General features: G+C 56.4%; 5 protein-coding genes across 5 annotated transcripts; 3 read left to right on the top strand and 2 right to left on the bottom strand.

Moving 5' to 3' along the window:
- Positions 1 to 432: 432 nt before the first annotated feature.
- ColSpa_00163 (putative eukaryotic translation initiation factor 5) lies at positions 433 to 1,762 on the bottom strand (the record flags this gene model as incomplete). The annotated part of the gene is made up of 2 exons (XM_049266375.1): positions 433 to 954; positions 1,019 to 1,762. 2 exons carry the CDS (start codon positions 1,760 to 1,762, stop codon positions 433 to 435), a joined length of 1,266 nt encoding a protein of 421 aa, XP_049122332.1.
- Positions 1,763 to 4,398: 2,636 nt separating this feature from the next.
- ColSpa_00162 (nitrogen permease regulator 3) lies at positions 4,399 to 6,703 on the top strand (the record flags this gene model as incomplete). The annotated part of the gene is made up of 3 exons (XM_049266374.1): positions 4,399 to 5,221; positions 5,271 to 5,667; positions 5,725 to 6,703. 3 exons carry the CDS (start codon positions 4,399 to 4,401, stop codon positions 6,701 to 6,703), a joined length of 2,199 nt encoding a protein of 732 aa, XP_049122331.1.
- A 1,066-nt stretch (positions 6,704 to 7,769) lies between these two features.
- ColSpa_00161 (uncharacterized protein) lies at positions 7,770 to 9,386 on the bottom strand (the record flags this gene model as incomplete). The annotated part of the gene is made up of 1 exon (XM_049266373.1): positions 7,770 to 9,386. One exon carries the CDS (start codon positions 9,384 to 9,386, stop codon positions 7,770 to 7,772), a length of 1,617 nt encoding a protein of 538 aa, XP_049122330.1.
- Positions 9,387 to 15,623: 6,237 nt separating this feature from the next.
- Positions 15,624 to 16,195, top strand: ColSpa_00160 (protein transport protein SFT2; the record flags this gene model as incomplete). The annotated part of the gene is made up of 2 exons (XM_049266372.1): positions 15,624 to 15,846; positions 16,071 to 16,195. 2 exons carry the CDS (start codon positions 15,624 to 15,626, stop codon positions 16,193 to 16,195), a joined length of 348 nt encoding a protein of 115 aa, XP_049122329.1.
- Positions 16,196 to 16,588: 393 nt separating this feature from the next.
- On the top strand, positions 16,589 to 16,907 carry ColSpa_00159 (protein transport protein SFT2; the record flags this gene model as incomplete). The annotated part of the gene is made up of 2 exons (XM_049266371.1): positions 16,589 to 16,693; positions 16,755 to 16,907. 2 exons carry the CDS (start codon positions 16,589 to 16,591, stop codon positions 16,905 to 16,907), a joined length of 258 nt encoding a protein of 85 aa, XP_049122328.1.
- Between the last annotated feature and the right edge of the window lie 5,428 nt (positions 16,908 to 22,335).

Here is a 22,335-nt window from a genome sequence, read left to right as displayed (position 1 = left end):
TTCTTATGAGGTCACCTCGAGTAAAGTATGATTAAGTGAGCACAAAGTATCGCGTCGGTCGGGGTTTGTCATCCATCGTCCCCTCTTTTTTCTGTTGATGACAAGTTCTCGATTTCTCTTATATCGTGGTAAATAAAGTAGTAGTGTGATGAAAACCCCATCTAAGGAACCGCCCCCGAAACGCCCCGGAGCTCTTTCCCGGCCTTCGTCGAGCTCATGTTGAATGACGCCGGCCCGTGTCGATAACATGCTTCGCTCCCGTCGATCCATTTCTGTTTCGCAGTTGAAGTTTATGTACAGAAATCCTTGCCAAACTCCCGCGACATGTTATTTTTCTTTCTCGGTTCTTATGTTTTCGCTTGGTCGCCGGCATCAAAACCTCCGTCAGAGGCGGAATCCTGGTCAGTCTAGCCGTATTACCTCGTCGTCACTTTACTCCACTTGTTCCCATCGTCTCTCGCGTAGGGGCATCTCTTTGCCGGCCGCGGCCCGGCTGCCTTCTTTCTCCTCCTTCCACGCCCAGTACTCGGCGAGGCGCGTCTCCGCATACGAGGCGTAATCAAAGTCAATCTCCGAGATGACGGCCTGGATCAGGGCCCAGATGCCCCAGTAGAACCCCGGCACACCACGGAAGAGGTCAACCTCGTCGTTGAGTTTCCTGACCTCAGCCTCGACGTCGACACCCGGGCTACCTTGGGAGTATTTGAAGTATGAACGGACGTACTCCTCGATGAACTCTCGGCGTTGGGACTTGGTAGGCATCATGTTATAGTCGCAGTCGAAACCACCCCACTCAGCAAAGTGGTTGGCGATGTCGAATGCAGCCGGGGAGGGCGTGGCATACTCGTAGTCGATAAAGGTCACGGTGGCTTCCTTTTTGCTACCCTTCGCAGGCAGGCTGCTTGGCAGCACAATGACATTCCCGCTCAAAAGGTCGCAGTGGGCAAACACGAGCTGTCGGAAAAGGGCAGTCAGCATTCAAGGTTAGCTTTGTTGGGTTCAGGCGAGTGTAACTTACACCATCAACACCAAGGCCGGGGCGCTGACTAAACTCCTTGATAATGTATTCCAACTCCTTCTGGAGCTTGTCTTGTCTCTCCCTTTGCACTTGGGTGTTTGTAGGCAGCGCCAGAATCCATTTCTGCATCACAGTCCATAGGTTCGGTACCGGCTTCCCGGGTGCGGCGTTCTCGATAATCACCTCCGGGTCTTCGTGGCCGTTGGCGCCATTTTCCTTGACTTGGCCGTTTGTTGACGTCGGATGTGTGATGCAGGGCACAGTCGCGTGCCACTGGGCCAATCGACTGGCAACAGCCCTGTAGATGGCGGGCTTCCGCAGATCCTCGGGAGCTGTCACGCTGCCCTTGATGAAGCGGTAGAGCATGCCATTCCGGAAGCGAGCCAGGAGCTCGGGGGCCAGCCCATACTTCATGAGAAGCTCATGGTTCTGGGCCTCGCGCTCGCGGTCGATGAGGACGGCAGTTCCATTGCCGTACGCTCGCAGCAGGATAGCCTCCCTGTCTATATCCTCCTTGGACCAGCCCTTCCGCTTATTGATCGCCTTGAGGAGGGTGTTGGTGATGCCGTCGGTGAAGCGAACGAATTCGATGTTGGAGTCGTCGGAGGCCCAGTCTGGTCGAACAGTCAGGATTAGACGAGTCGCAGATTGCTGGGAATCTTCGCTGTCGTAGAAAAGGGGAAGTGTTCGGACATGTGGCAGCGCCAACCCGTTAGGGTGGCCGTTGCTTGCACCTTGGGTCATGGTTTGACCTAAGGGGACTTGAATGGGGAAGGGGGGATGTGATGTATGTTGTGTCGAGAGGGCAGGGACAATACCGAGAGGTCAATTGTTGGATGGAAATTGCCCCGGTGGAGTTTGAGGACGGCAGCGACGGGGTTCTTGAATCGGAGAGGTCGTGCGACTCTGGGTTGTTTTGGAAAGGGGTTGAAGGCGGTCTGCGAAAGGTAGGGGGTAGTAAAGGGAGAGCCAGAGCAGAAGGTATTCGAGGGAGTGATGGGTGGTGATGGTAAGAATGAGCAATGCAAGAGACGCCGGGACGGTTGGTGGTCTAGAGTCTAGAGTAGGGGGAAGAGAGAATGAGGGAGCAAAAACGGTAGTAGGATGTGGGTGGGAGTTGGAGGATTGATATTCGAGAAGGGTCAAGGAAGTAATCGGCGGGGGGGGGCTTTTTTTTGTTTTGGCGCTGGTGACAATGGAGTCGAGCACGAGACCTTTTTCCTTGCTCGTGCGGATCCGAAAGCCGTGGGCAAAAAGTCGTCGCTAAGGTATGGTGGTAGTGAAAGTGAGATTGTCGTTGGGGAAATTACGGGTGGTGCGTCGTGGCTATTCTTCTTTTGTCGTCGGTCAAGGAATCGAGGCACGCAAGTGAAAGTAGGACGAGACAGGGTCAGAGAGACAGAGAAAGAAGGAGGTGCAGGCAGACACAGACAGAGAGAGAGAGAGAGAGCATGTGAAGGTGCAGAGCAAGCCACCGCCATCCTACGGTGTACATTGACTCTGCCTTACTGCTGCTGGGTACTGTATGAGGGCCACATGTAAGTGGATTGACCGCCGCAATAAGGGTCGTCGTCGAGCGGGGGCGAAATGGGGAGCGAGGAGGGGGGCTCTGTGGCACTCTCCCAACGCCTTTGCACTGCGACTACTGTAGGTGGTTTGCAGGGCAGATGAAGAAGCTCGATCATTCAGCAATTGCTGCAGTTATGGCTCGGATACTTGTTGGCCTTCCCTCCACCTGGGCGGGACGCGTGGCGCGAGCGTCACGGCATGGACCCCGAGGAGAGCGGCCAAATGAACGCACTGAACGAAGCAGTCCTCGACTGGAAGACGGATCAAGGTCCGGTACACTGGCGTTCCTCGTTCTGCCCTTGATCTTGTGCCTGCCCCCCTCGCCATCTGCCTCAATTCGATTGCTCGATGGCCCTCTACCGTCATTGTTGCCTCCTATGCATCCAATCCACCACCACCACCATCACCATACGGTACGGGATCCCCCCTCCCCCTCCCCCTCCACACCTCGTCACTTGTTCAAAGTCCCTTGAACACCCACATTTCAGGGCCTTGCAGCTGCCCGCTCATGCAGTGTGACAGCCACAACGGCCTGACCTGGATAAAGCCAAGGTCTGGACGAATAGGACACAATCTTCCATCCGCGTCTCGTCCGGTCATTGGTCTATTGGTCTATTGGTCTCTTTCGGCCCATCCAGCAGAACATGCCTGGTTCGAAGCTTCCTTGCCAGAGTTTCGTCATTGTTGGAGCTGGTGTCCTCGCCTTCTTCCCCATCGTCTGCCGAGACGTCTCCTCTTGCCTTCCCCAGATATGATCAACACGGAAGACAGGAACAGGTTGCCGGTGCTTTCAATGCGAACTACCTTGCGCCGTGGCCGAAGTAGCCCAGCGATGTGTCGGATGGTTTAGCCTTTATTACTGTGTCTATTAGCACGCGTCCAGCGCTCCCTGCCCCCGCGCCATACGCTATGGTAGATGCATCGTTGAGGCCCTCGGGTCGTCCTTTCCACTCATCGCATCTCCACGCCGCGTCCCTCCGTCCTTCTCGACAAAAATTGGAGGCTGGCAGGTTCTCACCGACTTGTCATGTCTCTCATCTGATGCGGCCTAATCAGACCCAGCCTAGCCTCTGGGTGAAGTCCAACGCCAATGTCTTACCTTTCAACCAGCACCCCCAAGTGGCCTTCTCCAAGCCCGATTCCAAGCCGCAAAGGCATGTGACGGCGGCATGTCTGGGCCCGCAACAGACAGACCACTTTGGCCGGTGCCGCTGGCTTTGGCGGCGGGGGAGGGCACAGAGTCCCGGTAGTGTACCGGAATACCTACCTAGAGCCTTCTGCCCGTACCTAGCGTTTACTTGGACTGTGCTGTCCACCGCCGAAACCTTGAGAGCCTCAACCCCACTACAAACGGTGCCGGGCCAGCTGTGCTCGGACCACTTTGCGCTTCTACCGCCTTGGGGGTCCCACGCTACAGTAGCTCCATAGATGGACGCCCATTGGCTACGTTCCATCACGCTTCGACTGCCATTCTCTCGATCCCAGTGCTAGGTATTCTGCCAGTTGAACCAACCAGCCTTCGAGTTCATCCACCTCACGTCTCCTCAGACATCAGACTAACTCGATCCCATCAACGGAACTAAGGACCCATAGCCGCCTGTTCCACGCCCGCCCTCGAGTTCGACTTCGGAGAATGTAGGGCGTCGGCCTGTCTAGCGCCAATTACTCACTCTGCAGTTCTGTCTGGGCCTTCAGTGTAGCGAGGCCCCGACCATGACCGCTGGAGCACGGCATCATTGACAGACCGGGTCTATTCACCGCCCATCCATGTACATGAGCTCCTTCGTCTGTAATCTCTTATCACTCCCGAGATGGCGCCGCCCGTGCTCCCGAACCCGTCCAACTTCCTGGCTGTGGCACTGGTGATTAACAGGTCTCGTGACGGCCCCAACTTCGTCTTCCACTACCCGCCACATGTCTTGCCGCCCAACGCCCAGTCCAAGAATCACGAGCAAGCTGATGGGTCAGCCGAATATGACGACATACTGCTGGAGCGTTTGAATCAGCCCGGCTCGCTTGATGCCGACAACAATGGCGACGACCTCCAGCAATGGACCGCTGGAGACGACCACCTAATCACTGATGAAGGCACACAGATTGTGCCCTGGGAGCATGTGGCCGGCTTTCCCACCAAGGACCTCGCCAGCATCTTGACGCCGGGGAGAGCCTACCACAAAAAGCTCTTTCAACTCTCTCTGGATCCCCTATACTGCGTCTCTTATCCCATACACGTCCCTGAGAGCGGGACGTGGAAGAAAAAGAAAAAGAAGAAGGGCAAGGCAGAAAGGGCCAAATCAGTACGGACAGAGGAATCCGCGGTGCTGGTCGATTTCGACCCCAACGAGGACAATGAAGATACGCCCAATGGCGCTGATGTGTCGCAGGCGGAGTCAAAGGAGGAGGAAAAGCTTCCGCAAGACGAGACCGACGACAAGCGCGCTTCCATGACGATGTTCAACCTAGTCTTCATTTTGAACCCGAAGAAGCACGAAGCAAAGGAGCTAATTGCTACCCTGTACCTCAACATCATCAAGAAGGTCAACAAGGCCTACAAGTACTGTCAACAACACAGCGAGTTTGTATGGAAGGAGTCGAAGCGCATATCGGCCTTGAAAGACAAGGGCCGAGAAGACAGTAAGTCGGGTTTCTCATCAGCTTCTTCGCTGTGCTGACTTGGCTGTAGAACGCAAAATGAGCTCCCTATGGAACGAGATTCTGGCGACGTCTTCACTCGCAGCCTCTGTCCAGGACATTTACGAGGCCGTCTCCCAGAACAAGATTGCGGCTCTCCAACTTGACACGGCCGCTGGGCCAATCACCCCATCTGTCCAGATCCCGGTGCCGTTCTACATCACGGATCTGCACAATTATGGGCAGACGGAGCAGAGAGGTCTCTGGCTGACGACAGCCAACTCTTTCATTGGCGAAGACACCATCGATGAGCCCGGGTTTATGGATCGCAACTTTGCGTTGCTGCTTATGGGCGACGAGAAGAAGATCATTGCCGAATTACAGGCAGATCCGGATCCTAGCACCGTCGCCATGGTTGAGTTTGCCCGTTTATCGAAGCCAACGCAGTCGTAAGCGCCCCCCTCCCATAGTCTCCACCTCACTAGGACGTTCACTGACCAGTCCAGATTCTACCAAGTTGGCCAGAGTAACGTCCTGACGTTAAGCCAGGTACGCAAGTACGCCCAGCACTTCATCTTCTGGCGCCGTGCCATCGCCATCCCCCCTCTTCACGCCCGCGACATATACATCATGTCGCCAAACTGCGACACACGCAACCTTCCTAAGGCAAGCCTTGAATGGCAAAGGACATTTCCCCTGGCACCGCCGCTTACAAACTTCCTGGCCGAGTTGTCATACGCCCCGCGACCGTATAAACACTTTTGCCCGAGTAAGGCCCATCGCCCAACGTATCTCGACATGCTCGCCTGGCTCATGCGCGGCGCCTGGGTGACGCAGCTATGCACGTTCGCCTACGTTGTTGTCTGGCCCGAAATCATCTACGAAGTCGAGCACAAGATCGAAAGCGACGAGCTGCGCAAGGCCGAAGACACAACCTCCCTTAGCACTAGTAACAACACACTGAGCAGCTTGGGTCTCGACACTCTTGACAAGCATTCCGAGGCCGATGGTGACAACGGCGGCGGCTTGGGCGGCAGCGGCAGCAGTAGCAACAACAACAGCGGCATAGGGGCGCATGTGCCGACGCAAATCGAACAGGCGGCAGAGAAGGCGCGCTTGGAGCGCATTGCCGAGAAGACGCAGCGCGAAGCCGCGGAAAAGGCAACGGCGCACGCGCGCAAGATGCTGCCGGCCGCGACGGATCACCCGTCGACCAACGACGCGCCGCACCTGGCGCGCATGTCACCCTACATCATTGTGGACGCCAAGAAGGCGACGGGCAAGGAGTCATTGTATCTCGCGGCCATCGCCAACCGGCTCGGCAAGGACCCAAAGGTCGCCAAGGCGTGGCAGGCCTTTTGGAAGTACTTTAATGGACAGACGGCGCTCGAGAGGATCGCGTTGCAGGAGGACATGAAACGTAAGGAGGCATGGAATCTGCTGACGGCGATGAGCGAGCACCTTCTCTGCGTAAGACACTGGTAGAGATGGGAGGATGAGATGCCATCTCACACTGCCACTCACGTCAAAGGGGGGGCAGTCCTGCTCCGCGGGTGGCACCGAGACCTGAAAAGACGTAATTGGTTCAAGGCCTCTCGCTCTGCTCCGTGGTCGTGATGGCCACTGTTGTAACATTGTCTGTATCATGTCACTCGGAAAAAAGGGTCGAGGAACTCAAAGCCTCGTATTAATCACCGAGATATTGGACAACTGTCATGATATGGAGTGAGCTATGGGAGGGACGGGAGCGCACACCGTAGACAAGAAAGGGGGGTAAGAGGGTATCATTGCGCATGCGCAGGAACAGGGAGAAGGGGGCAGCAACAGATGGCACTGCCATGTACGCTGAGACGGAAAGCATTCACGCCAGGGATGATGGTTGGAACGAGCTGGGGAGGGCAGGTACAGGAACCTTGTGGATATATGAACAGAATATGATTTAGGCGCACGAAGGCGCTCGCGTATAAGAGCATTAAGAGAAAAAGGGGAGATGTGGAGAGTGATTCCGTAAAAGCGAATAGCCAGACCGTAAGAGAGAACAGCTGTTCTGTGATAATAACCTGCGAAGCCGCCCCGATAGATGTGGTGAAAGTAGGGAAAAAGAAAACCAGTGCAAATGCCTATCCGGTCCCACCAGAGGTATCACGTCTGCCGATAGATGAATGCTCAACAGAAAGAAAGGGTAGAGGAAGAAGAAGAAAAAAAAGAACCCAGAAGAAACCAGAATGTGCCGAAATCAGAAACCCATAAAACCAAATCCACATGCACACCCTTCACCATTCCCTTTCCTCCAAGATGTGCTGCGCTGCCCAGCTGACAAGCCTCCAGCCACCAGACAGATACCCCACAACGCCGTTCCCAGCCAAAATCCTTAAAACCCCCAACGGCCAGATGGATGCAAGAAAGGAAGCAGGCCTACGCGAATGCAAAGAAAAGAGCAGTGGAATGGAACAAGGAGAAGTGCAACTGTTTCTCTGCACCATGAGCCAGGGCCGGGGTGGCGCTGGCGTCACTGCCGGAACAGAGGGAAACCGTCATGGAGGACACAGCCCTATTGTGTCAGATCCATGCCGAACTCATCCTCTTCCTTGAAGTTCAGCGACGCCGGGCCGCTGTCATCATCATCCGGGTCGTTCCAAAACTCGTTGCCGGCTCCGAGGTCGTTGGTCAGGCCCGCATTGTTGCCGCCAGGGCTAACGGACACACCCTCGGCCGAGTTGCCTGAGCCGTTTACGGGTTCGCCGCGGAAGTCGGTGTGATGGGGCACCCTGAGGCCAGACCCGCTCGTGCGCGAGTAACCCATAGCGTCGTTCTTGGAGATAGCCTCCATCAACTCCGTTTGCATGCGTTTCTCATCCTCCGTCAGCTCAAACGGGAAGTGGCCGCCGAGCTCCGCAATGACGTTCATCAGCTCTTCCTGTTGCTGGAGCTTCAGGTGCAGCATCCACATCAGATCTCTTGTCCAGCTGACGGCGCCGTTGAGGATGTCTCCCTTATTGGGGCCCTTGTCCTTGTCCTCGAGAGGGAGACCGGTTGTGATGTTGCCTGTTGCGCCAGCTGCGCGGCGAGCGCCTGGACCGGCGAGACCTGAGGTGGCCTGGGAGGGGTTTGAGATGCCAGACAGCGTCGGTGACAGAGGTGTGCCGTTCTGGATCATCTTGCGAATCTTCTCATCCTCCAAGCGATGCGCAGGCACCAATCGGCTAAGGTCCTGGATTCTCTCGTTGATGTTGTCTCGTCGGCGTCGTTCAACGAGGTTGTGGGACTCTCTGCGCCGCTTGCGCTTCATCTCCTGAGACGAGACTGCACCACCAGGCTGAACACCCAGCTTTGCAGGCATCGAAGTGCCACCCTTCATCATGACCTCGTTAAGCTGAGCCAGTCCGGGCTGGATGGGTGACGAGAAGCCGGAGCCATACGATGCCGCCATACTGCCCGCAGGGGTCTGCATCCACTGACCTCCAGACGGCGACTTCTCGTGGATACCCTGGGTCCGAATGGATTGAGGGCCGAAGCCGGAAGATTCCTGAGTCGCCATGGGCACAGAGTGCATTGCTGACTTGGGGGTCATGGGGCTACGGGTGTTGGTGGAAGAGCTCTTTCGCTGCATGGCTTGAGCCATCCTGGCTCTGTTTTTGGCGTTGAGATAGTTGGCGTCAGCCCCATCGCCAGTGAGATCTGAACCAGCCAAAGGTGAGCCGGAATAGGAGATGGGAGACTGAAGGGAGGTGCCAAGAGCCTGGCGGTGGTGCATCTGGTTGAACTGCGAGTTGTTGAAACTATGGACAAAGGGGCTCTGAATCGGGTCGCCGTCCGGAGTGTTTGAGTAGCCGTTGATGTGGTTTTGGTCCAGGCCATGGTGGGAACCATAGATCGTCTGGTTGAAGCCCATGCCCATGTCTGACATCCCGCCACCGCCGAAGTCCTGGCCATGGCCATGCATGCCAGGCTGAGCCTCGGTCGGGCTTCCGAGACCATCGAGAAGCTCATCGTCGCCGAAGAGGGCGGAACCACTCGAAAAGCCGTTTGAGTTGTTCGCAGAGTTGGAATTGTAGTTGTTTGAGTAAGACGATCCATAATTTCCGCCCATGGCCAGGTCGTTGGGGTCGATGCTTCCGCCGCCGCCGCCGTGGCCACCGTTAAACTGGCCGAAGCCGTGTTGTGCCATTATGTGTGCTACTCGTACGGAGTTGGACTAGGTGTATTGTAGAGGTAGATTGTGGTTCCGCGATTATTGAGAGCCTCGCAGACCTGGTACTACTCACACCGCTTCTTTCGTGTGAGAATCAGGTCAAAAACGGAGTTGCGACGCTCGAGAACGAGTTGTAAGATGGCGAACTTCAGTTTATGACTCTGGAAAGTCACGAGTCAGCGATGCGACTTATCGTAGAAGTGATGTGCAGGTCAGAGTTGCGCCGCACTCTGCAGAATGCGCGCGGCAGTGCTTTCTGTCGCACACACACACAAGCTGGCGGTTGGACATGCGCAGGTTCTCCACAATGGCACAGACAGCTCCAAACGCCACCGAGGCAAGCAAGTGAAGTGCAGAAGGGGAAGCGCGACCAAGGCAGGACTGACTCACCGAGCGAGAGAGAAAGCGGGAGAGAGAGGGAGTGAGAGAAAAGAGTCGGGAAAAGGTATTGTTGGCCGACAGCACACAGAACCGTTGTTACACGGCCATTCAACGCAGTGCGATCGTGCGGGGGGGAGATGGCGCCCTAAGTAAGGCGGCGTCGGGAATCGGAGCGAGGCGAGAGTCGAGAGACAGCAGGACTGTGTCGGTCTGTCGCACAAGGTGTGCAGGTATGTAGAAGTGATGGCTGCCTGTTTCGCTGCTTAAACAGAGCAAATGAGAAGTGAGTCTTGGTAGTTGTCGGGTCTTGGAAAGAGGTGGAAGAAAGAGGGTTGACTCGTTTTTGCTGCGACGAGATGGAAATGCGGTGTCGGGGAGCCGGGGGGTTGTAGTATGAGTAAGAGGAAGTGGAAGTGAAGTGGTGGTGCAGGAGTAGGAGCCTCGGGGCTGGGCTGGGCTGGCTGGCGAATAATTAGTTTGGTACTTGTGTTTTACGGACAGACGTGTGTGGTGTCAAGTATTCGTTGTGTGCACGATGCCCAAGTACTAAAGTAGCCTATGCGGGACACCGACGCCGAGGGCGACGAGGGGGAGGAGGGGGAAGAAAGAGGCGAGGGGTACCAAGGTACCTCGTACCGTACTTTGGGGGGAGGGAAGACGGGGGGACTGGGGGTGGGAAAATGGGGCACAGAGTTGCCTGTGGAGGTGGAAAAAAGAGAGAGAAGGAGAGAGAGAGGCAAAGCTCGGATCGACGAGTTTGGTATGGGTTTTGGTAGAAAGTACCTTTGGGGTAAAGATAGGTGGATAGTGACAAACGCTGCTCACTCGGTTTGGAGTGGAAACTGGGGGTCGTCTCTGCTGTGCTGCAAGGGAGGGAAAAGGGTCAGGACTAACACGACTTGTGGTCTCTGGAATGTGAAGTAGGAGAGCAAGCAAGCCCGTGGATGATGCAGGTTCCAGGCTCAAAGACAAGGGTCATGAAGGGGTTCGGAGGAGGGAGGGGGGGGGGTTTGCTAGGATGCGACAAGACAGCTTGGGGTTCAGGACTTGAAGGTGTCGTCGGGTGTGCTAAGGGCATGACAAGTCCACAGACTTGGGGGGGTGAGGGCATGGGCCAGAATGAGAACACAGAGGAGAGGAGGACAGGCCAGTCGAAGCGACACGGAACAAAAGAAGCTGACTTACGGAATAGTGTAGTATGGGTGGTGGGTAAAAATGTGGGTAGGTGCACGGCGGCTGTTGTTCCTTTCGAGTGGTGACGAGAACGCTTTGGGTCGGCTTGCGCCTGACGTTTGACGTTGCACAAGAAGAAAGAAACCGATGGTGGTGGTGGAGGACGAGGGAGAGAGCAACTCTTCTTCGTGTCTTGTCGGTGGAAGAAGGGAGGGTCCAGTAGGGGACCAGGGCGGTGTGATTCCCTTGTGTGGGTGTGTATGTGGATGGGTGGGTGGTCTTGGTACTGCTGCCGTACGTTAGTTGTGGCGCTGATGCTCTCTGTGAAGAAGCTAGGAAGAGGCGGGATAATCAACTGAGGGAAAGGGTGGTAAGAAACGGGCGAGGAAATGAGTAGTAATAGTAGGCAGTAGGTTGGGGGGAATGGCTGAGATGGACTAGGTGGAGGAGTGGTGGTTGCCGGTTCGGACGGGTCGGGGACTCACAATCGTGTCTGCTGCGCAGGTCGGCGGTGGCTGTCGGTCGTTGGGGCCCCGGGGTACCTCGACTTTCTTAGACTTGCCAACGGCGAGAAATGTACTCTGGACTTGGGACGAGACGATGTAGCGTTGTGTGATGCGCGGACACCAAAACGGAACGTGCAATCAAGTCGAGGCTGGCGACTGTCTTTTGCACCAGTCAGATATCAGATCCGTCGCGCAAGTGGCAGAAACAAGGGAAAAGAAGGGAAGGAAAGTGATGTGAGAAGGAACAGAGCCAGACCGCCATGTATAAAAACCGGTGGCGGAAGCGGCGGTTGCGTGAGGCTGAGTCGTGGGAAGCAGGGAGCGAGGGATGGCGGGCAGGAGTCCACTAACCTTAATGACGATGTGCCTCTAGGTAGCTCAAGAGTCCGGGGTGGTGCAACGGCAACGCGGATTGAATGAAGAGCAGAGGAAAGTGAATACCGCGAGCAGAGTGCTCGAGACGTCCCGGACGAGCGGTGCGGTTGACGTGCAGTGGGCTCTGGGGTCGGGTTGGGTTGGTTGTTGGGGGCTATTTAGAGAAGCGCCTGAGACGAAATAATTCCTCCGCGGGGGATACGGCCTGGGTGCAACTCTGGAGGGTTGGGGAGAGACGAGACTGGAGATGAATGGGGCCAAGATCGGGGTCGGAAGCCGGCTCGGAGTTGCAGAGGGCGATGATCCCTGTCGATCGCTGTTTGTGCGTCTTTCCAAGGTCGTCGTCTCCAGGGTGGTTTGTTTATGCACACACGCGCGAGACAGAGCAGCGTGCGAGGAATATCTCAACTTGCGTAAGCTGAGGTGGACGGGTAAGACTAGATAGGGGGGGCAGGCGTAAGAAAGGTGGTGAAAGCCCCTTCTACAGCAGATGAAGCAGTAAGGCAGTAAGGTATATGGTGGTTAGTGAGGTGGCTGTCGGTGTAAGTTGCGCCGTTATTGTCCAGCGGCTTGCGAGTCGAGCGAGGCAAGCGCCAAATTGAGTTTCGACCTGCCGATGACTGGAGCAAAACTCCCGGTGGTGTCCAGTCGGTATGGAGATATAAAGTGAGTCGCGGACGAGGGTTTGCCTGTTCTCCTTGCCTCGCACACGTCGGTGTAACGCGACAGAGGGCAGCGCGGACGGACGGCGTGTGTCGCTGGAAAGGTCGGAAGTCAGCTCCAGAAAACGGATGGATGTCGCTATTGCTGTTGCAGTGCAGTGTAGTGCAGGGGCTTCGGAGCTGGCGGGCGCAAGTCTCTTGGGCAGCTTACGCAAGAGTACGGAGCTCTGGCCTGGAATTATTCCAACTTCTTCCTACGGATCCGAGCGATGTTTTCGGGCTATGTGCCTTCCCTTCTGTTTGATCTCGCAATCCTATTCCAGCGTTTGGGTTGATGTTGGCGATGGTGTAATTCGGGTGCGCGTTTCTCTTCCGCGTCGGTTTGGTGGTCTGTGCGTTGGCGTATCCAGGTACTTCTGGGTCTCTGATGCATTGGATCAGGAAGTCGCCGTCGGGTTGATATTTCTGTCCTTCCATGTCAACTCTGCGTCCCATTCTCTTTCGTCTTCGTCTTCCTCTCCCAGCTCCAAAGGGATCGTCTTCACCTACCTCCTCTTGAACTCTCGGCCCAAAATCAACATAGATCCGGGTTGTCGTTTCCGGAATTTGGTTCTGTCGTTGTATCCTTTCTTCTCTCTTCCCTTCCCTCCGTCGCAAAGGGAAACGCGCTAGCATTTATATCAAGGCGGCAATCTACTAATAGACACTATATCATCTGGTCGAGGCTTGTCGCTTCACCTGCGTCTCCTGACTCGTCCCATATTCTGGGGGTGGCACCCCCGGTTGCTCCTCACCGGAGCGTTCTGGCAGTCTTTGGTCAGCCATTCCGACAGAGTCGGGATCTGATGGAGGGCACCGGCCGGGCCCCGTGATGCCTCCAGTCAGCCAACTAAGACACCAACCCACCTCTTGGACCCGCGCCGGCCGCAACGACTCACCACGCTCATCGGGACCTGCTTAACGATCGGCCACAACAAGGTGGTCATGCACTTCAGAATGTCTGGCTCGCCTTCAAAAAATCACATCACGAACGAAATTGAACTGGGCTGCTCCATGGCTCCTAGGCTGGCTGGCCAGGAACCCGAGGCCAGAAACGCCCCAGAATGCCCTTGGCTCGAGAGATGGGATTCTGTCTCATCCGCATCGCCTTGTTCAAAAACCAGTTTTCTCCGCTGCGAGAACACCTTACCCATGGCATGCAGGGCGGGTTCGGCTCTTGGTTGGACGGGAGGAGCGCGCCATCGCTTCTGAGGCCTGCGCACTCGCGGCCAGCACTCCCATTCTTACCAGGAAAGGCGCTGTCGTCGCCCAAGCTGTCGGTTTGTTGGCATAAAATATGGAAGGGAGAGCCTGCATCCGAATCCTGAGACTTCAACCTCGTCGAGGCAACCTGCCTGCTTGGGGCGCTGAGGGAGCAGAGAGTCTTGGACGATCCTGATCAGGCACGACATCCTTCACCGCCTTGACTTGTTGCATCTCGCCTTCTCCCTCTCCGGCGTTCCTCCAGCTACGACGACAATGGGCCTGTCCGCCGTATTGTTGCAGTTGTTGGTTTCTTGGGCATGTACGCTTTGGGATGGTGCACACCCACTCACAAACCTCTGCCAGGCAAGCACCTCAGACACTCGAGAGGCCGCCGCGCCGTGATATGATGTAAGGCATCATCGAGGCTTTCCGCCGTACCGTACCGTGTGTGACCTGGGCTGTACAAACGACAACCCCTCAGGCTGAGCCTATCTCATCGGATGATATCGTGAGGCGACGGGCGCTGGTGGCTCTCGCGCTTCACTCCGCCGTCTCTTTTCCGACCATCAACACCCATCACGTTTTGACAATCTACGGGCAATCGCCCTTGGTGAAGATGTGATCGTCGGCATGGTAAATGAAATGCCGGGCGAGGATCCTACCCCAACTGGCCTCGCCTTCTCGACATAGCTTTGACTTTCCCCCTCATGCACGGCTACCAGCAGCAGGTCTCAGAGCTGCAGCCGCACTGTATCAACTGGATTGCGGGCGGCAACCCCATCACAATCAACGTCTCTGCGGTATTCTGAAGGTTGCAAAGTGCCTCTGGGAGGGCGGGTTAGGGGTGGAGAGGGCGAGAGGCTTCCAATCATGTGTTGTCGATTCGGTGATAAGGATGGCCTGCAGACCCATCCCAACCCAGAGAGAGAAGTGGAACCAAGCCGCCGTCAACTTTGGTTGGACGGCAGCCAAAATGTAGTGCGGGCTGTGACTTGACAATGTTGGTTGGTTGATCAACTCTTGCAAGACCCACCACGGCTTGAGTACGTACCCACCCCTTGGCTTGAGGCCGGGGGGAGGGAAGCCAAGGCTGATTGGCCAGGTTCAACCGCACCTGGTGCACCTGCGCTGCTTCGCTCTGAGACATCCTCAAGCTTACCCTGCCTTGCCTTTTCAACCTCCGTTCCATTCCATCAACTCCATCCTCCACCGGCCAGCCAGCCCTTTCGTCTTTGTGTAGCAGCTGCCTTAGCGACCCCCCTCCTTTCCTCAGTTCGGAAGCAGCCTTTCGCCTCTATCTTCGCCTTCGCCGTCGCCCTCCGCCTCTCGACGACAGACTTACGTTGCAGTTACGCGGTGCGGTACGCGCGGACACTAGGCCACCACCAGAACGACCACCGGCCTACGTCGCATTGCAAACCGAACAGGTGGTCACTGAATAGCCCACCCTCTTTGTGTATTTCACCATATGTGCCTTCCGACCCTCCCTTCCATCATGTTCATGGACACGGCCCTGTATCAACCAAGCTGACCGTCTTAGCTGTGGAGAAGGATCTCGACACCCGTTTTCCTAACGCTCATCTGCCCGCGCTACACCAGTCCCTCCCCCCCGTGCCCTCCCAACCACCAACGACGGAGATTGCCCCGGCCCCGTCCTTGGTCCAATCACGCCGCCTCCGCAAACCGACTGAGAGCCAACTCTCTCCCGATACCGTCTGGGTCTGTCACTTGACCATATACTCGTCGACGCGAAGGAAACGTTCCTGCGCTTGCACCCACCATTGCTATCTTCCAAGACTTCTTGAAGGGACGTTAGCTGCGCACAACTACGTCATTGTTACATCTCGCGACTTTCAGCGCTCATCGGCACCATGGCGTCCACTTCGTTTAGAGATTCGATGAACTCCTTGGGCTGGTCGCGGCGGGACCAAGATGTGCCTGTCAACACGGCGCAGCAGAGCGGTCTCATGTCGTCCATCAAGTCGCTCAACCCGTTCCAGAACAATAGCTACATCCAGCTCCCGACAACCGAGGGCGCTGGCGCGCCTCTGCCTGCTCCCAACCGGAGGGAAGAGGAGGAAGGCTTTGCAACGCGTGAGTCACCTCGCCCTCGTCCAACTCCCAACCCGTCAGCTCGAGGAGCTCGAGGAGCTTCCACCCCGGCCCCTAGAGCTCCCGGGTCCCCTGCAGCTGGTATAATCTCTAGCTGGTTCACCATGTCTCGGTTTGCCATGTGAGCAGGCGGACTTGTGAGGTGGTGGTGTCGTGTCCGCTTCTTCTCCGTAACAGCCACACTGACGTAGTATCTACCCTTCTAGTGAGTCGATGGGACCGTCTGCTCATCTTCGGTGCCTGCAACCTAGGCGCCCTTGCCTGCTTTGTCCTTTGCTTCGCCTTCCTTCCGGTCATGTCTGTGCGGCCGCGCAAGTTTGTTATTCTGTGAGTTTCTACTTTGTCTTTGTCTCTGCCCCGTCGCCTGGGATTTCCGCCGTCTCTTCTTCCCTCCTCCAACGGGTGCCTCTCGGCCAGGCTAGTTGCCGGCACGGCAGATCGACGAAAACAAGGTTGGATCGGGCAACGAGGTGCCATACCATGGAGCTCTGCCCCTCTGCACCTACCCGCCTTCCATGCCAGATGATCTCGCATGGCCCGCTAGTCATGAACACCTCATCCGGTGACAGGACGGCGTGATTAGGCTCTCCCCCCTCGCCAGGAGGAGTCAGATCTCGTTGCGACGGTCGTTTCTAAAGATGCCCTTTAGTAGCTAACATTGTTGCTCTTTCCCCTCAGGTGGACACTCGGCTCTCTCCTGTTCCTGGCGTCCTTCGCGGCCATTATGGGCCCGATGGCTTATGCCAGGCACCTCGTCTCCGGCACACGCCTGCCCTTCACTGCTGCCTATTTTGGATCGCTCGCGCTGTCCATGTACTTTTCGCTCGGTGTAAGTTTGACTACGACTGCGCGCACGCCGGCAGGACCCTCGCTGACGTTTCACGCCACAGCTCCGCAGCACCATCCTCACCTTGATCTCGGCTCTCATCCAGCTCGCCTGCCTGGCATGGTACCTGGTCAGCTACTTTCCCATGGGCTCGAGTGGCTTGCGGTTGGCCACCACCTTTGGAGCCAGAAGAGCGGCTGCCTGGATGACTGGTTGAGGTTGAGAACCAAGTTGTACATTGCGTGTATCACCAAGGAAACAGGAGTAAAGCGAACTTTTGATATGTCGAGTTGTGCAAGAGACGATTAGGGCGAAACATGTACCAACAGCTTGATAATTTACGTCTCGCAATCGCATACAGCACCGGCGGGGAACAGAGGAGGGAGAGTTGTGAAAATGAAGAATCTCAACCTTTTACTTTCCAGTCGGCGCATATTCTGTCCGCCATCATCCAGTTTTGACCGTTCCGTGCCTTCTGTTCTGGAGAGACGTATCCCGAGCGCATCATGCGATCCAAAAGAGGCGTCATGAGATGAACTTCCCAGCAGAGTCCTCGGCGAGTGCACTGCAGGTTTGGACGGGCGGGCAACGTTCCTAGATGTCAGAGCTGAGGCGTCGGGCAGGCACCCCTCGCGGCGACGGTAGATGCGTGTCTCGCGCGTGCGGTCTGCTGCTCTCCACGCAACAGCGCAAGACCTGGCTTTTCCATAGGTGCGTCTTGGAGCCGCGCAGCGGAAAGACGGAGAGAGCGCCGGCAAGAGCCGCATGGCTGGTCAACGGGGGGTGAGGTTGGGCATTGCGGCGGTCTGTTTCGGCCTGTTGCCCGTTTCCCGTCCTCTCATCCATATGACCTCTGGACTCGGACAGGTGGCTTGGTTACGGAACCGGCTCCGTAGTGCGATTTCATACTTTCAGGTGGCCGGGCCCCTTTAGCGTAGCAGTTTTAGCTGCTAGGCAGATGCGGAGATACAAAAACACGCTCATCGAGCCACACGCAAAATGAAAATAAAAATTAGGCCTGATAATTAGGCCATGGCGGTACTGTGATGTACTGTCATACGGAGAGGCGTTGGCCTTCAGACGTTAAGCCACCAGACGTTGGGACAAAATCCGCCAAAGAGTAGCCCCCAGCTCAGAACTTTGGCATGTGAGTGCTGTCTTCTCCAACCTACTTCTTCAACTGAGCCGATGAAAGTGTGTTAGAGCCTGGCTTGCCCGTGTGCTGCCGAAAACGGCGACACCAATAACATTGATGCGGCACTTGAGCAAAGCTTTCTCTCTCTCTCCCCCTCGGAGTCATGCGCTGTCTAGGCTTTTCTTTTCCTACGAGTCTCTCGCTGAGTCGGGCAAGGTCAGGGTAAACCCCCGCAATGATCGACAGATAGTCTCTTGTGTGCAGCATGAGAAAAGCAATTTCAGACATCTTGCCTCGGAGACCCTTGACGCCCATCCTCTCCCAATCGACCTCACCAACATTCAATTTCCAAATTTATCCATACTATTCTCGCAGATAGGGGTCACAGAAGGACCCCGCGGGGAGGGAAGTTGGGCGCCGTCTCCACAAAACGGACGGTCGAGTCCGGCGCGGCTAGGAAGGCTCGGAAGGCGAGTCAGCCCACTTTGTTCAAGAAAAATTCCCAGGGCCCCCCGGTGGAGAACCAATCGCTGACAGTAGAGATCCTGGGAGCGTAGCCAAAGGGGGAAGTGAAGGAATGGCGTCGTTGGCCGAGGCTTGTGTGCCCAAACCCTCTTCAGACGATGCCTTCGAGGGTTGTTTGATTGCAACAGCAACAACCCGTCCTCCGTGGCCCTGCCGCTTGCCTTGGTAAACGTTGCTTTTCCCTGAGTCTCCAGCAGAGGGTCCAAGTGTTGTCTTTCAGTGCGTTGCTTTATTCTTGCAAGTTCCTGGATTGCTGAAAGACGCCGGTGCGTGTTCTGGGCGTTTGCCCGATGGGTGGTGGAGCCGTCCGGCTTCCCGCAACGACAGGCCATGCGACCGCCGCTCGTTGTTCCAATCACGGCGCCCCAACTTGCGCCATCCGCGCGGTGGCTGGAACTCGAGAAAGGGAGAGGAGAGAGAGCTGGCCAGCACGGCGGTTCCTCGCCAGTTTGACTGTCCGCGCAAGGCTTGCTGGTCCTGCCCGCTTTGAACTGGCGGACAATGCATTGCCAGCACAGCTGTGTTGTCCATATGAGTGGAACACGTATCCGTGTCTCTGTATCAAAAGGGGCGGTCGGCCGGGTTGTTGTCAGTACCATGTACTGCGGTAGGTGTACGTAGTGTACAGTATCACAGAGCCGGCCAGGGATCGGGGATTGCCCACTACCTGGCACACCAGGCATGGACAATCGTTGTCTTGGAAAAGTCCCATGTCTTCGTCGCCCTGGGCCCTGGGGCGCACAAGGTGTCGAGGATGACTAAGACGGGGTTACGAGGCGGAATTGGCCGCGCTTTCCTCGCCGGCAGATTAGATAGGGACCATGCCGAGTCCATGCATGAGGCTGTCCGAAGGCCGATCCTCGAATGCAGAAAGTTCAAGGAGGGAAGAGCCCAGCGGGCGGCCCAAAGCGAGTGGCCAGGCTGCCAGGGAAACGCCTCGTGGCGGTGTGTGTATGTGCGTGTGCGCGTGTGTGTACGGCACTGACTGATGTGAAAACACAATGACTTGTGGCACAGCGCTGTTTCGGTGATGAGTACATCATTCAAAGGTGGTTTGGTGACCTGTAGACTCGGGCTGTCACCCATTGCCCTTTATGGTCCACGAATGCAGGCAGGCGGCAGACAACATCGTCGAGGAGAATGTACCGTTATGTAATCTGGCAGCGAATGGGGGCCGAAGGAGGAGAGTGTGCCAGTCCACGGCTGTGTAGCCGCGGTTACCCTCGCCGTAGGTCAAATCGGCGTGGGTCCGGGCAAGGTTGCGTTGGGGATGCGCGTCTGGAAGGCAATGGTGCAGTGCTGCGGAGGGTCGGAAGATGGCTGCGATGCGGGCTGCACAGGTGGAATCTAGCCCTCAGCCCTGCTATTGCAAATGGGAAAGGAATTTGTGCGTGCAACTCGCGTCTGCATGTGTAGGCGGCCATGTCCTGCGTTCGGTATGGATGTATGTGCCAAGGCAGTCTTGAACTCGGGGAGAAGCAATCCACGGGTTTTGGATTGAAATGTGCATCCTGTCCGCGGTACGTACCGGGCACGCAACACCGCTGCCCGTCATTCGGAAGGGGTTACTGAGCAAACATCAGACGAGACCTCTTGAAAGAAGACGACGTGTTGTCAGTAGACTCTTATTCCTCTAGACATGCACAGCACAGTGCCCGAGGCAGGCAGAAGGACGGAGGTGTCATCCTCGATTGGTTGCGTACCAACTGGGAGGAAAGAACGGAGAAGGGAAGGAGGACAAGGCCCGTTTGGTCGAAACCCGTCCATCTGCCCGCTCGAGCGGGTAGTGCGTTGCGTTGCGTTGCGCTGCGCCGCGTTGCGGAGCGTCTGTAAGTCGGCAACACTTGCATCGCATCGCAAACTCCATGCCATGACACACGACGCGAGCGAATAAGGCTCCGGCAGAAAACCATCACACAAAAAAAGGGCACATGAAAAAGAGACCAAAATTGCCTTGGCCGAGTAAATAACCGACTTATATTCGCGCAACCCCACCAAAGCCGACAAGGAACCGGAGGCATGTAGGCATATGCAGAAGGTCGCAGCGGGTATGCCAGTTGAGGGCACGAGGAGCAGCAGCAGGAGGAGGAGCCGCCGGAAAACCTTGGAGGGTCCCCAGGGTTGGACTGGTGCAAAAGCGAAGGTGGTGAGTGTGTGAGGGACCGATATCGTGGTGGAGGTAATTAAGCACTTTACCCAGAGAGGGGAAGAAGAGGAGGGGTAGTTTTTTTTTGTTTTTTTATTACGGGCCTCGAAGTTTTTATGTAACTCGAGACTCGAATCTGACGATTAGTGTGACAATGGCGACGGGCTGCTGCCCGTCGTCGCGCCCTGCCGCTCAGTCCCAGCACATGGCAGCTTGTCGATGTGCTGCTGCTGCTGAGGCTGATGAGGCTGCCTTTGCGTGCGTGTTGTCGGCGCTTGTGTTTGCCCTTGCGCTGTGCTTTGCTTTGCTTTGCTTTGGTGGTGGTGATTGCTGGTGCCCTGCCAGAGAGACGGACTTTTTCTGCCGTTGCTGGTCACTTTGCTTTGTGTCCCCGCTACCCTGGTCGTCCCTGGAGGCCATCAGTATCCGTGTTTCCTGACTGGCCAAGATACCTTGTCGACCCTGGCTCATGGCCTCAGGTAGGAAATAATCCGGTCACCGCCCGCTCCGTCAAGGACGGACGGGACGGGATACTGGAAACTGCAAGCTGGAACGGGTAGGAAACCCTCCCCAGGGCAGGGCTATTCGTTCATCTCTCACTCTTACCCCCTCCGTCCGATACCCTGTCTTTGCCGGCTCATCACCGCCCCTTGCCCCTATGGCGCCCCGAGACACCCGTGTGAACGCACTTGCTTTCCGTTAATTGCCCTTCCGTTACCACCTGGAGGTGCCCTGCCTCTGTCGCTGGCCACTGATTCATGCTTTTTTTGGCCAGCGCTGTGAGCATTCCAATGCATCTCATTTCAGGCGTATGCTTCACCGTAACCCGCCCGATCATGGCCCTGCCCTCCTGCCTAACGTTGAGCCATGTGCCCTGGAAACAATTCACCAAAAGGCGGATGAAGCACCTCCCCCCCCATTCTTCCTGTGCTGGACGTCCCTTCCTCAACCTGCCTGCCTGTCTGTCCGCCTCAAACATCGCAGTCACCGTCACAGCCAGAGAGTTCCCCCCCTCCCCTCCCCTCCCCGCTAAAAAAGTCAGGTCAACAAGCTTGCCTCCACCTTTACCTCAAGTGCCAACCTGGTAGCGGCTTTCCGAAAGGAAAAAAAATTCATTCACAAAAAAAAACTCGGGCCTCAGATTTTATTCCTGCAACCTTTCTCTCCTCTCCCACAACCACACAATCTCCTCTCTCTCTCCCTCCTCTCCACAAACCTACCCTTACCCGGCATCTTTGTGGTCATTCTTCAGTTCTCTCGTCCTGCTCCGGCCGAATTCCTGTTCGTCACACACATAGCGGACGGTTCGTACACGACCAGCGAGACCCCTCAGGCCAACAACAAGGTCGTCCAATCGAAGCTTTGCGTTTACCGTCGTTCACATTTTCCTTCAGATCGCCGCAACCCGAGCATCTCCGGAACGCCTCGCTTCTTTTCTTCCCAACCCAAACCTTCCCGTTGACTTTGCCTCAACCCAACCCCGCCACATCGTCACAAGGAACACGGCTTCCACGTCCCCTCGGACAATCTCGTCGTGCTCGCTCTTGCTGAATTTCAGTCCTCGCGTGCCTCCGTCGGAACCTCGTCCCCGCATTCGCCCAACGGAAGCCACCACGTCGGCTTCACTGGACTAGCACCTCCCGCTCGTCCGTCACTTTTGGGCCTTTCCAAATCAACTCGCGACCTCTGACGACGCCAATCGACCCTTGATCTCCTCGACGGCCTTCCGAGCCGCCCGACCGAACTTTTTCCTCACACGCCGCGGAGAGGTTGGTTCGCCCTCCCCGGTCTGTCTCCGCTCGGGGAGTTGCTGGTAGACCTCGGTTTACCCTCCAGCAG

This window comes from Colletotrichum spaethianum (assembly GCF_022836535.1).
Source record: "Colletotrichum spaethianum MAFF 239500 DNA, contig01, whole genome shotgun sequence".
NCBI lineage: Eukaryota > Fungi > Ascomycota > Sordariomycetes > Glomerellales > Glomerellaceae > Colletotrichum > Colletotrichum spaethianum.
This window is presented reverse-complemented; position numbering and strand designations above follow the sequence as displayed.